This window comes from Seriola lalandi, unplaced genomic scaffold (genome assembly GCF_002814215.2).
Source record: "Seriola lalandi dorsalis isolate HSWRI2012SDOR001 ecotype SW California unplaced genomic scaffold, Sedor1 jcf7180002054182, whole genome shotgun sequence".
Taxonomy (NCBI): domain Eukaryota; kingdom Metazoa; phylum Chordata; class Actinopteri; order Carangiformes; family Carangidae; genus Seriola; species Seriola lalandi.
Window position 1 is genome coordinate 35,078 of NW_019524735.1, and position 14,791 is coordinate 49,868.

The 14,791-nt window shown below is 39.8% G+C and overlaps 1 protein-coding gene across 4 annotated transcripts in view; it reads right to left on the reverse strand.

Moving 5' to 3' along the window:
• The window catches only part of LOC111653273 (adhesion G protein-coupled receptor L2-like), a 129,234-nt gene that overhangs the window by 27,388 nt on the left and 87,055 nt on the right, over positions 1–14,791 (reverse strand). For all 4 annotated transcript variants that reach the window (XM_087173336.1, XM_087173335.1, XM_023403780.2 and 1 more), the window contains 3 exons: positions 12,045–12,845; positions 3,531–3,830; positions 1,362–1,462 (listed from right to left, as the gene is read on the reverse strand). In XM_087173336.1, the coding sequence (XP_087029462.1) occupies positions 1,362–1,462; positions 3,531–3,830; positions 12,045–12,845 (1,202 nt within the window). The remainder of the gene's footprint in view (positions 1–1,361; positions 1,463–3,530; positions 3,831–12,044; positions 12,846–14,791) is intronic.

Genomic DNA, 14,791 nt, shown 5'->3' on the forward strand with positions numbered 1-14,791 from the left:
TCAGTGAAGCATCAGTGAAGCGGGCCTGAGATGATGGTTCTGCAATGTGAAGCTGAAATAATGTATCCCACATACGCTTCACACATAATCCACTGCAACACAGCTTGTTCAGGAGGAAAAAGTAATTGTGTGCAGAATTAATGTAGGCACACGGATTCCATGTTTAGCAGGAAACATAATAGAAAACTGTGATACAGAGGCTTAAGAAAAGGAAAGGAAAAAACAGCAGTGTTCTGCAATAATGATAGGCTGTCAGTGTTTGTGCTGTCATCTGTGAGCAGTGAAATCCAGCATTTATTTTGTGATAAAATGCTCTAATTTTTTGGGAGTATCAGCCCTCCCCCAACCTGCTTTGACTGAGCTATGACCCAATTTCATTCCACATACTAATTTTATACAGTATAGACAGTATATACCATATACCAGTCTTCATGGTATGATGCTTTTGCAGTTAGTAAAGAAATTCATGCTCTTTTCCATTTATTAGTTAGAGGAAATGAAGCAGTACATGCGCAGACATCAATCACAATGCCACTGTCAACTAAATGGCGTATCATACAGACCATAATTATGAGTGGGAAGTAAATGTTCATACCATTCGGCCTCCATGGTGTATTTGAGAGTCAGAGATATCAGAAATTTCTTACTGATACAATATTTACTAAAAGAACTACAGAAGTGTTAACTTCACATTGCCTTTTGGAAAAATCACTCAAACATCAGGCAGATATGATGTTCGTACTGACTTTTAAGTAGTAAAATGCACCACTTTTCTCACACAGAATGTTGTTGTTTAAACTTGTTTAAAATGAGTGGTGTTGTATGGAAGTGGGCTCTTGTTAGTCTTTTCTACATTTCTCTTAAGGCCTTTTGAAGAGCCAGAAACCTTGCATGAACCTGCTGCATTCAGTGGGGGTTTATCCAGTAAAAGAGAAAAAAGCATCTTTTCCTTAGAATGCGATATGTTGTGCGTTTGCGTAACATTATGGTCTGCACAGGCTACTGAGTCTCTTATCTGTGCATCTACATTAGATTTCTACCTGCATGACTGTTGAACATCAAAGCGCAAAAAGTCACAGAAGAAAAGAAGCACTGGCTCTTTGAATCTCAGTAACTGACTACAGTTCTTGGCATTTATTCCTGACGTTTTAGATAGCTCGTTTCTTCCTGCTACCACACTGAATTGCTATGCTTGAAAAACTATTTTCAGGATATGAACCACTGGCCAGTTCTCTGCTGAAATAATAAAAATACACCAAGCAAGCAAACAGGTCAAAAGTTGTGAGTCCATGCTGTATTTTAGCCGTATAACATGCTTGTTTGCTGCCATATTCTGTGTAATTGACACATTCCAGATTTACCTTCTGTGCCACTTGAGTTACCCAGTGGGAAGTGCAGTTGCTGAGGTCTGGCCCTTTGGAGCACCAGGTCCCTGCCACAGTGCAGAGGAAGGAGGCGATGCCTGCAAGTACCACAGAATAAACACAACAGTTGGAGGGAAGCCAAAGCCATGCTCAGATAAAGTTTCTCCTGCTGATCCTTCATTCATACAGACTCTCTGTTCAGCAGGAACAACCATTTCCAAACAATTTGAAAGCCTGGAAGCTTTGTACATTCTATACAAACAGAAAAATGTAGGAGGGATACTAAAAGACTATCAGCTTTCCACATAGCTGACAGAAACAAAACAATAGACTTGGATTTGTTCTTGCTAGTAAACATTTCAGAATTGTAAACATCTTATATTCCCCCATACCAATCATGTCTAAATAAAATACAACAATACTCCTAATGAGTAATTTATACATATGTAATATGTTTGGATTGATACATAATACGAAACGTTCCTTTTTCACCCTGGCAATCAAAACATTGTCTCTTCCTTGCTTTCATCTTCCAGTAGACCTGCTTTTTTATTGTGACAGTTCTGTCAGTCTCTGTGATGGGGTGTTAAGGTAACTTGCGAGAGATTCCTGTGTGAGTATCATTGTCAACTCAACAGATATAACGACCATCAACACAATGTTTCCCTTACTGTTGACTTCCTATGCTTCCAGAAGGGATTTTTTTTTTTTTTTTTTAAACTGCGAGGCGTAACTGCACTGAATTTTGGTAGAGTCCTCTATTTTATAGCTTCCTAAATACTGTTCATCATGTTCATCAGTTTCTCTCCTGCTCTGTTGGGGAGAAATAGGTAGACTCATTGCACAAAAAATTAGGTTTCAAAATTACACGCAAACAGGTACAAAAAAGTCTTATTACCTATTTTTGTGAAAGGCTATAATCATGCTCTATTCTGTTTTTAAATTTGACATGCCCCGTAGCTGAAATGTCACAGACTCAGTACATAAAAGCAAAGATGGAAGCGGCACATTGACACCTAAATAAGCACAAATAAATCTGCAGCTAGTTCCATGATCTTTGAAACTTCTGATCATTTGTATGCTGAAGGTGTGATTTTGAGACTTTGTTTGGTAAACTTGATTGTTAATGGAAAAAGAAAAAAAAACACTATGCTACAGAGGATAGTCAAGACTATTCAAGACGGTTAAAATAGCTAGACCAGGACAAGATAGAAAAGAGCAGAAACACTTACAAAATTCAATACTATCCTTGCAACATAACAGTACTTTTGGGAAGCCTGAAATGCCGAGTTATTGTTTTCTATCAGAAAAATGTTTATTCAGCTCTATGACAATTTTTGAGGCTGTAGTTAGTGGTGCGGTTTGATTGGATGGTATCATATTGTAATTTGTGCTTTCGTGTTTTCTTTGCCCACTACTTGTGGGCCATGCAAAGGAAGCTTTGTAATGTAAAATTTTGTGAAGAATGAGTGTATTTCCAAAAAACAAAAATTACTTTAATATTTAACCCCCTAGAGAAACCATTTTTTGAGGATTTTAGTTGTATATGCTGCTGTTAATTATAACTGTACTATTTTTATGACACAGCACTGTTTTTTTTTTTTTTTAAATGACTTAACTGTCTACAATACATATTCCATGTTGCAAAAAGTACATGTGCTTTACTTGCATATTTCCATTTTGTGTTACTTTTCAAATTATCTTAACCTGACACAAAACAAATGATCAATTTATAAAATATGTAGTATTAAATTACCCAATAAAAATGCTCAAAGTAACTTAACCTTAAATCGACTGCAACATATAAGTACTGCTTACATGTTAATGCAGTAATGATCCAATATGGTGTAGCAGGAGTCATTCTGCATAACTACTTTTACTTTTGGTACCTTATTTTGTTGATAATAATAATTCTATACTTTTACTTGTAATGGAGTATTTTTAGAATTTTGGTACATTTACTTGAGTAAATGTGAATACATCTCCCACCAATGATTAGCAGTCCATGAATGCTCTATATAGTGCTAATGGGCAGAATAGTGGGTTAACAAAAGGTTTTTAAAAATCTGGAAATTTATGGAAAACTGAAAATATAAATAAACAAAGTTATAACATTTCATCACTATGTGTGATACATTTGCACAATCACACCAGATGGTGGCCTACCTCTGGTCCCTTTGGGGCAGGGCCTCTCCACAGTGGTTCCGGTGTGGGTCTGGGGCCAGTCGATGGCTCTCCTCCTGGTCGCCTCACAGAAGCGTCTGGGTGTTGGTGGCAGCTCTGGGACAGTGGGCTCAGCTGTACCCAAGCCACGACTGTCCTCAAACGGATCCCTCCCCTCTCTTGGATCTGCTCCAGCCACAGTGGTGTCACCATGCCCCTTCACAGTAGACACAGCGGTGGTGGTGACAAACGCGGTGGTCTTTGGTATGGATGACGAGACGGAGAAGTCTTCGATGGTTGGCACTACAACGAGAGATGAATGAAGCAGTTAGAGCTTGAGTCATAAAGGTCCTTGCCTTGAACTCCCATCGTTTCTAGCTGTGGGGAAACTGCAACTGCTTTGAGTCCCGTGGCCTGTTACTTGTTGCTAGAATTACTGCTGCCCATAATTCCTGGAAATAAAAGCTTCATACTGCTTTCACTCTCAACTCCACCTCTTTTCTGCTGCTTCCCCAAACAAAATCAAGACAAACCTGCCAATGCGACATTATCTGTCTCTTGCTATTTTTAGCTTACTTAAGCCCATAAATAAGAAGCGGTGGTGGGGCATCCTTTGACATGGCAGTGATTTCTTGAGCTGATTAAATGTCAACAATGAAGACAAAGCCTGCCTGCATTTTTTTTTTGCCTAGTTCATCTCTCTCACTTTGATAAAGCTGGCATGCGGAAGGAGAACTGCACTGCTCCAAACAAAAACTATACATCAGCAATAATGTGATTCCACTGTATTCAATCCACGCCTACACTGCAAAGTAAATCTATGGATGAATGCGCACATGTACGTGTGCATATGCGCTTGTGTTTACTCCATTGCTCAGGTGTGTTCCTGCTTAAAATCACTACGTGTACAGATGGATATCTGCTGCAGAGAGCCTGGAGATAACTAGGAAATGAGAGCAGAAATAGGAAATCTATACATTTCATACAGTATGAATAGCCAATATGAATTAAAAAAAAGAAAACATTGTGAGTGTTTGTGTGTATGTGCGTGCATGTCTACATGGATATACTAGGCTACTTGTCTTCCGCATGAATGATCATACATTTTTACCCACAACCACCTGATTGTATTTGGAGATAAAAGCAGCTTCCCACAATGAGGTCTGCTGTTGTGAAAGGCACTACAGTGTTGTCTTCAGGTTCCCTGGGTGCTTCTGGGAAAATGCAATATCATGCTATCTGACACTCCATCATCAGACACATATCTCCATTTCCTGAGGGTGAATGGTGACAAAGTCTACATTTCACATTTCACACTAATCAGCCAGTCAGGGGAATCTTTGCTTTTTCATTCCAGTGAAATATCTGATTTTATTACAAAGCTGATATCGGGTGATGTGGTCAGGAGGCCGCAGCAGGGAGAAAACAGTGTTCCTGTGATGCTCACTATTCACATAAACCCTAAACCCCCAAATCACCCAACAGCGTGGCTGAATTGTGACATTTTACTCACTGACCTTTTACCCTGGCAAGGAGCCCTTGCTAATTACCTTACACTCATTCAGTCATTGTGTGTCTGTCACACACATTCACAGGTTGGCCTAAATAGCATGGCAGCAAAAGTAACAACTGACCATGAACAGATGATGAGGAAACCTTCAGTTAGCACCCACAGCTATGCAGGTGTTAAGAATTACTCAAAAGGAAACAAGGTACATGTAACAAAATATTGAATAAATAAATAAATGTACAAAAATTCCATAGATGATTATAAATGCCTTACTCTACTTCTTAGTAAATCAGAAGTAAATTTGAGGATCAAATAAATAGATAACTAAAAAAAAAATACAATAGTATAACAATGCGACAATAAAAGACTGTTTCAAATATGTTATGTACTGTAGGTGAAGATTTTTCATTGACTCAGGAAAAGTGATATGATTCATAGGCTGACTCAGTTGATTTAATATATGCTTATAATACAATACAAGGGCAAGTGTAATTGGGTTTCAGAATATTAAACCTCTCCATACCTGAGCAAACTTCTGCTTTTCCATGGGCTTATATAAACACCAATATGCTTGCATCACCTGATTAACCTGCTCCTGAGACCATATTAATCCAGCTCCAGAGCCCAGGACACATTTCAGCACAAATTAGCATACAGTATGGAGAAATATTTTGTTCAGTTTTGACATTTGTTTTTTAATGTTTCTTTCTTCATCTTGGCAAAAATTTTAAATCAAAAATAGCATATTCTGCCATTAGTGGTTCAGTCAATTTAGAGATGCTACTGGAAGGTAAAAAGGAAAAATACATACCCTGTTAGGGCTACAATTAATGAGTCCAAGAAATGTTGACCACAAATCATCCAAGGTCTTTAAATTGTAATATTTTGACCAACAGTCCAATCTTGAACCAGAATGAAAGCTGAAGCCAGTGTCTTTAAGGCATTTATGTTTAAAAAAATAAATAAATAAAATAAACCTTAATAGCCCTGCTCAAAGTTATTTACTTAATTAGTCTCTTACTAAGAAAAACACAATTATTATATACATTACTTTCTGCCAAAATCAGGAGTTCTTTAAGAGAAGAGATTGTTCTTTTTTCACTGGTTTGAATTGGGCTGTTCTTAAGTGGAAAAGCTGATGGCACATGTCATACACTAACTGATTAGATTAATAAATAACAATCAAGAGTTGCAGCCCTTAATCCATTGATCAGTCACTCTCCAAAAGAGAGAAGATCTTAGGAACATTGAGACAACTTATTCTATTCTAGTTTATAATAGAAGTACAAAGTTATTTCATGCTATGAGACACTTGGTCATTGTCTCTCACATGTTCACTCTTTCTGACAGAATCATGAAATCATATCACTTTAATTAGCAAGGGCACTCAGACATCAACTGAGTGATTTTTTTTAATCAAAGACGAGATTCAATCTTTGCGAGTGTTTATAGTTGGCGTGTCTTGGGTTTCACATCAGACTGTGATTGTGAATAACATCAAGAACATCAAATATAAAACATATCTATTCAATACTACATCAAGTAATGTGCTTGTCAGATGTTGATGCATCAGTGGGCTCATTTTGATGTGTCTGTAACATGCGCTACAATTTTCTTTTGATTGCGAAGAGAAAATTCCCCTCCAGTAAGAGCCCTGTGTCCTCTGATAGCACTCATCCAAGAGAGGGCTGCACCAATTAGCTACCATTTCTCTCAAGAGGCAGTGAAGTCACTCTTTATGGGCAATCTGACACCAAAGGCATACTGTTGCCATATGCTGAATAATACCTCTTGTAAATAATGGAAGAGTTTGAGATTGAACACTTGAAAAATGACTGTCACCAGTGTCTAAACAGAGCACGTAAATTAAAACAGAGCTAAAGGGAAGGAAAACCATTAGGCAAGATCATCAATCAAGGCATGAAGATGAAGCAGAATTAGTTTTATCACTTTATAGCCCCCCAGAGTCATTTATGTATCTGCGAGGAAGATGACAAAAAAATATTAAACCATAATCAGATGATCACAGGCCTAGATATTCTGTTTGTCCTTGGTCTTATCCTTTACACCACTGCACTAAAAGAGTGTAAAAACTATCTACCTGTCTATACAAACAGCAGGATAAATGGCTCATAAGCCACCTAATACCTACTATTAGGGAAGTGCAATGACAGCTTGCAGCCAAATATAAACAGTTTTAATTGGTTTAAATTTTGAAGATGAATCACTTACTAGACTAATCCGCCAGAGCGACAACAAATAGACCCATGTAGTTGAAAGAAAATATGAAATAGGCAGAGCTCCGTTTAAAAAAAAAAAAAAAATCACTCCCTACATTAGTAGGGATCCATCTCTAAACCATATGAAATGACAAGCAAATGACTACACGCACGAACAAGAAGAGAACATAAATATATAGAGTATGGTACTGTAAATATAAAATGGTTATCTCAGCTTAGCATAAAGACCGGAAACAGGGAGAAACTGCTAATATGCCTGTAAAGCTTGTCAGTTTAACCCGTAAGTGCAAAAACATCAATTTGCTGTATTATTGTGGGTTATGAGGGTTGTGCAACCGAAGGGCACAGCTGACGTCAGTAGTTTTTGGTCACTTTGTACTGTAGCGGAAGTAAAACAGTGAAGAAGCACATAACACAACAAAAATAAACTATCCTTGAAAAATGTCTAAAACCTTTTGCTGCACAAAAAATAGTAAGTAATCAAACTGCCACTTGTAGCTACGCTAACCTTGCTAACCTCCCACCGAAATATAACATTACATTGTTTATTAATAATAATTCCCACGTAAGTTCTAGTTCAGCTAATGAAGAGGCTACACCTTAATGCTTAATTATAATTATGAGAAAACAAGCATCATTTTCAATAACCAATTCCCACTGAATAATGTCCATTGTACCATTTCTTCTAAATAAAAACTTATAAAATAACATAACATAAAATATTTTAGAGAGATTCTTTACAGTGTAAAATACGTCATCATATGAAGAAGGTAAAATCTGCTTATATGTTAATGCATAGGTGATAATAAAACAATAATATGTTATATATTGAAACACTCCGACCTTTTACTTTTAGTGGTACTTTATATACATTTCACTGATAATAGTTTTGTACTTTTATTAAGTTTGAATGCAGGTCTTTTAGTTGTAACAGAGTATCTGCACACTGTGTTATCGATGCCTTTAATTGAGTAAAGGATCTGGATACTTCCTCCACCACCGGTGCTCAGCTTCCCAAGTCACTTGTCGTTTTTACTTTGGATTTTGTGCTAATTAAACACCAGTCTCAGACCTTTGATTTAATCAAAGTAATAGGTTTGTTGGGACACTAATGATACCCAAGACACTGTACCTATGCTTTATGTGGGTCTTTATATATATATGCATATGTCTTTATACGTTGAACTTTTCAGCTTCACTCAATAACAAGACTGTCTCAGAGGAGAAGGACTGAGTAAGAGCTACAGTTGGTCTTTTTGCCTCTTTACCTAGAGCCAGTGCTGGTAATTAATGACAGAGAAATAAATCCCACCAGACATGAATTTTACATTAGGCTGTTTATATGGGCACATGCTGTTCAGCTTCATTCAAGCCTACGAGACAGGAGCCCACAGCTTGGCACAGAAAGTAAAGGGCCACAAGACAACACATGAGCAATTTCTAGACCAGCACTAAGGAATATTCGATCATTATTCCTGCTAAATGAAAAAACTCAAGTAGTTGTGAAACTGTTTGCGAGGCTCACTGCTTTACTGACACTTGTTCTTTAAAGATCAGTAGACAAAAAAAACTCTGCCGGACATATCCTATGTCTGCATGGGGTAATTTATGAGGCTTGAAACTGAATACTGTGGAGCAGCAGACATAGAGCAGTCACAACTAGACAGTCTGAGCAAGAGGAAGGTGGCGAGGCAGCTCACAATAAAGACACAAACATGGAGACAGGAAGACAAATGTGCAGACAGAAATACACTCAGAGCAAAAAGACTTTCGTACACGCCTATAATGTCCACTTAAACAATTTCCTGCCATAATTCAGCAAGCAGAACAATTAGAGCACTTCCAAATCCTCTGACACCTTTACTTCTGCCTCTATTTCTGTTGCCGAACATCACGCTTCAGAGGGTGGAACACAGGCTTAGTGCATGATACATCTATAAATGTCCTCCATCTTGAACGCTCACCTGGAAGCGTCGCTCTGGGATATAAAAGAAAACCCTAAGTGCAGCGAGGTGCACAGCTGGGTTTAGCCACAAAATGGCTAAAACATCAACTTAGTGATGACAGATATCTTTGGCATGCAGGATGTGAAGTAGCATTTTTTTCTTGACATTTCAATTCAGTGCAGAGCCCACTTGTACTCACTCCTAGCAGATTACTCCAAGTGGCTAAGCCTCTCGGACAAAGCCATTAATTTTATGCCTCTTGTCTTTATGGCCTCAGATCAATTCTACCTCAAAGACAAATTAATTTTCTCCTTTCTCTCCTTGTTAGTTTGAAACGCTCTTGGCAATTACCGACTCTTCTGATTGTTTTTTTGAATTCATTGGACTGAAATCAGTTAATGTCTTTGCACATCACAGAGAATACATTGCCTATATGTCTTTTTAAGTTTTGTAACGGCGAGCACATGGGTGTGCTTTTTATCGGCATGCACCTCTTTCAGAGAGACCTCTGAGGAGGTGGGCTCTCAAAGTATTGATCATTGCTGTTTTGTGTTCACAATGCATTAGCAGAGCATAGACATTTTCTTTAAATGTGTGTGAACTGTTTGGAACAATAAACGGAAAGATCAATAATGGGGAATGATCTTAGCTAATCACGCCAACCATGGCCAGAATTAGTAAACCCGCAGTGTTGCAAACACTATACACAAGGTAAAAAGGAAATACCGTCAACTTGCTGAGGTCAATTATGTTCTGCTTTGATCACTTTGCTAAAACTCCCTTAATATAAACCCCAAAGCCCGTTGGCACCTCGGCGCCTCTCTAAGATGAGCACTACAGCCAAGGTTGATGCGTCTGACAGAAAAGGACACCGACCGTTCATTGTGTTACATGAGTCCTACAAAGGAGAAAAATATACTGGGTTTGAGGTAACTTCACTCTGTGGTCGATGAATCTTAATGGGCACAATTAATTTCCTTTACGCCTCAAGTGCCCCTCAGTTTCAGAGAGAGAGAGAGAGACATTATTTCAGCACCATTAGATTACCCTGCAGAATAGGTTGTTTAATTCAACGACATATCATGGGCAGCAATAAATCCTAATAGCTACACAGTAAAGAAGTTAAAGGTGTAGGTCTGAAAAAACCTAATAAACAAGAACCAATTATTTCCAAGTGCCATTCACAAAGACCGGTGTGCAGCTACTGGCCAATGCATCTTGAGATGCCTCCTCTCTCCTTCTTGAACTAGCAGCATTTCTAAATGTTCCCATAATACACACTAAATGATCCACAGCAACGAGTTCTGCTTCTGGTTGGATCTCAATAACAAAACAGTGGCAGAACAATAGAGTACAAGAATGAGTAAAATCAACAACTATGTTCTGTTGGGTTCCTTGATTAAATGCACTGTTCCTGAAGCAAGTGGCAACACCATGCCTATGTGGCATTTATGTTTACCGAGCCATTACAGTAGCTGAGAGAGCACATTAAACCCTTCATTGAAAATGCTCTGTGATGGCCACTTTCCTCCTCCCCCTGAGCATCTTTTGAGACAAGGAGGGTAATTATGATAATTCACTTGTTAATTACATTTACATACATCAGGACGTGAACAGTTGAGCAGGCAGTTTGCATGCATGGAGAACTCATTAAAGTTTGAGTATTTTTTATATCTCCTCCAACATACTCTTAATTGAGGCTTTGGTTGTTCAGCAGAACAGACACAAACTTGGAGCTCCCCTTGGGTGTCGAGTTATCATGCTGGGGAGATTCCAGGGAACGGCAGGAAAACAAACAGACATGTTGACAAGAGGGCAGAGTTCAGGAGCACACAGCCTCCATTGAGACATCAACGCCAACCCCCCTTTAACAGCTCAGGTCAAGAATCAGATTTCCCCCTCCCGGTAACCCCTCCTGAATATCCAGAAGTTAAAAATCATAACCTAATCTGGACCAGTGCTCGGGGGCAACCTGAGCCTGTAACATAACGTGGAGTCAGGTCACGGTCCTTGTTTCCCCACTTCCTGCAGAAGACTTAGCCTGGCTCGATGGGGTAACATGGCTGCAGTCAGGCAATTAAACTCATCATCAGCTTGATGTAAGGTCCCTGTCTGATGACACGTATGTCGCCTCTCAGCACTTCACAGATTAATTTAAGTCCCCTGACCCCCTGACAAGATTCTTCACTGTAATTGATCTCTTAGCAGCCATTCTTCTACCCTGATTCACCATGTGGTACATAACTCATACACACTTCAGCCTGGTGGGTTTTAAAAAATATTACACCACAATAGGATGGCACTTCTCTCCTGATATAGTTTTTTTTTTTTTTTTTTAACTGGCTTCTGTGAGAGTGATGAGGTAGCCATGGCAACACAACTAAAAAATCCCACAGTAAGGAGAAGAGGATAACCTCTGTCATACTGTGCACAATACTTCTCAAACGTATTCCAAGCATTACCGGGGAAGTTCAGGAGGCCAGTGTTCATAATGGCTTCGGATAAGGCCTGAGATTAAAGAATTTGATAGGGTCCAAGCTTCAGCTGGAGTGAGTGCCTCTGCTTGCCTCATGGTAATAAAGAAGCACATTTTTGTAGCGACGTGATGCCACTGGGAGCTATCCCTCATTCCAAGGTGAATCTGTAATTTCTTTCTGCAAATGAGCCCTTTCCCCAAGACTAACACAACCCTCTTTTCTTTATCACACCTGAATTGCAAACAAAATGAAAAGGCGGCCATCTGTGACATCTTACATTGTGGCCAAACAATGGAAGAATTACACAAAGACAATGAACTAAACAAAAGTGGAGCAGCTCTCACCTTCGGCAGGATCCGGTGGGCCGAAGTCCAGGTCGTAGCGCAGGATGTAAAAGTTATTCCACACGTATAGCTGGTTGTCCCTGGGGTTGTAATCCACAGCGGTGATGTACTGGTACTGGTTGGGGAAGAGGATGTCAGTGTACTCGCCCTGGCTCAGCTTGGTGTTGTAGATGTAATCGATTTGGCTCCTGCTGGCCTCGCTCTCGTTCTCTTCGTAGGTTGAGCGGACCACGTGCAGCACGCCGCACACCATAAAGGCGTTGGAAGCAGAGCGCTTGTCGTATGCTGTTTCCCACGTGGCCTCAAAGCGAAGCGTGTACGGGTTGAGTTGACTAACCACTATACGCCCATTGTTCTGCTCCGTGGCATAGATAACCCATAAACCCCTCTCATCTACTGCCAAGTCAATGTCTGTCTTGCCACCCCAGCGGTAAGGTGAGGTGTCGTGATAGTTGGCATTATTGACAATAGCCTCGCCACTTTTGATGCGCGTGCGCAGGTCGAACTTGACAATGTTGCGAGTGCGTTCCTTGTTAAAGAAGATAGCCCCATCATAAGCTACGAAGCCTGTCCCGTCAACACGGTGAGGCAGTTTATAGGTGGTTGTCTGGCGACCGTTTTTGAAGTCCTCCAGAGAGGCGTACTCGATGAGGGTGTCAGTGCGGTATGGCGTCCAGGGCATGAAGAACACTTTGTCTCCAGCCTGAAGGGGGTCTTTGCACCACGACCCCGCTTGCTGCTCTGCTTCAAACAGGAAGGTGGCGGCCCCTACACCCTTCAGAGTCCCGGGACAAATGAAAACTGGTGACAGAGAAGAGAGTGAAACAAAATACAGTAAGGTGAAATGTTAAAAAGATACATAACACACTTGACAGTCGCTGCTGTACAACTCAAGATCAGGGACTGTGAATTTGGAGGAATATTTTAACTAGTGCTTATGTACTACCGTTAATGAATAGGGAAAAAAAGAAAATAAATGAATGTGTCATAGTGATTATTCAGAATGAGAAATGTGAGGTTAAGACAACTTGCATCTCAAGGGTCTGCTGCTACATCCTAACAGGGACAAAACAAAAAACGTGAACAAAAAAGGCAAAAATCCTGCAAATGAAAGACATGGGAAATGGGGGGAAAAATAGAGTTCACATGTTTGTTTTTTTCCCTTTTATTTAAATACCAGTCTGTCTCTGTTGTCAAATGCCACATGAACAGCTGGGTATATGGACACACTGCACATGCATACTCACATGACTGAGGTCATAAACCAAAATGATAAGGGAACAGACTTCACATCTTGTGATAAGAGTGAACAACAGGTTGTCAATGGTGGTGGCGGCAGCAAAGCAGAGGTAAAATGAAAGTGGAGGTTGGGGAAATATATCGAACAAGAGTGGTAAAGGATTTTCACTATTTCTGTGTCAAAAGACAAGAGGAACCACTGATGGGTGAGGGAGGCCATGGCAAGGTTCCCATTTTGACGCTTTTAAATTAATTGGTTCTGGATAAAATGGGACACCGTAAATTCTTGTTTTCTTTTCAAACATTTTTTTATTTATTTTTATTTTTTTAAGTCTGTGCCAATCTCACTCAGCCATCACTGCTATTTCACATCACGTGCTATGGGTGCAGCAGAAGTTGGGCCAAGCAAACTACAAACTGAGCCAAATAGGAATATATATACACAACTAGTCATTCTTCAAGGGTTAAGAAAGTGCTAAGCAAGAGTCCCTGGAACAAATCAACACCGAACAGTTGGTGTTTTCTTTCACATAGTGAGAAAAAACTACATTCGATGACTGTGGATGTCATTTGAAATTCTGTTTTGAAATTCATTTGAACTCCATGGGTGCAAACAATCCTCCTATGGGTTTAGCATTTGACAGGAGAGGCAATCGGGAGAAGGGGGAAGAGACGTGAGGGGAGCTGTACTCAACACCACAGAACAAGGAGCCGAAGGAGGGGGAGGGAAGGACCAGACCACTCATTTACCTTTTTGCTCCACTTCTATTTCAGGCATTGGAAAAGAAAGCAAAAAAGAATGCAAAAGGGAGAGAAAGGTTATCATGAGAAAACTACTAGGTACAAAGAGAAGAATTAGTTGGAGGATATGACCATGATATGAACTGCACGGCTGCTTTGGAAAAGAGGAGCTAGAGAAGAAAAGGATGTTTGTTAGTGAAACGGCTTCTCATCCTAGGGTATAAAAACAGACAAGTTATGACTGGAGACAAGCTATGTGCCATGCTTTCCAGTGCATTAAACTTTTCATTCCTATGGTCATTAACTGCCAACAAAATAATGCATTGGCCACTGTAAAAGCAGAATAAATCCCTCTAAAAATGCTTCGCCTAAGTGGCAAGAGAAAAAAAAAGTCAGAAAGTCCTGGTCGTACTTAGATGAATAACTTGCTTAGAGTTATTTTTGGCTTGTACCGACTGAGGGTGGAATTTGTTCAAACTTTATAAACACAAATCAAAACTTGATTCCAAACTTGCTCGCCCACACACGAAAAACATGACACGGTGCTAATGTTACAGACCAAACTCTTAAATGAGCCAAAGAGAGCTGCAGCACATTAGATGACTGATGAACAGTCGGCCTAATATGGAGTTTCTTTAGTGGACTGTTGAAGCTGCATACGCTGAGGGGTGGAGGTGGGAGAGGCTAGAGAGACAATATGTGAAAGATTGGAAGTTAAGAAAAATGAGAGCAAATAGGTTAGTTTTTTGGGGGGGCGGGGGGGGGGG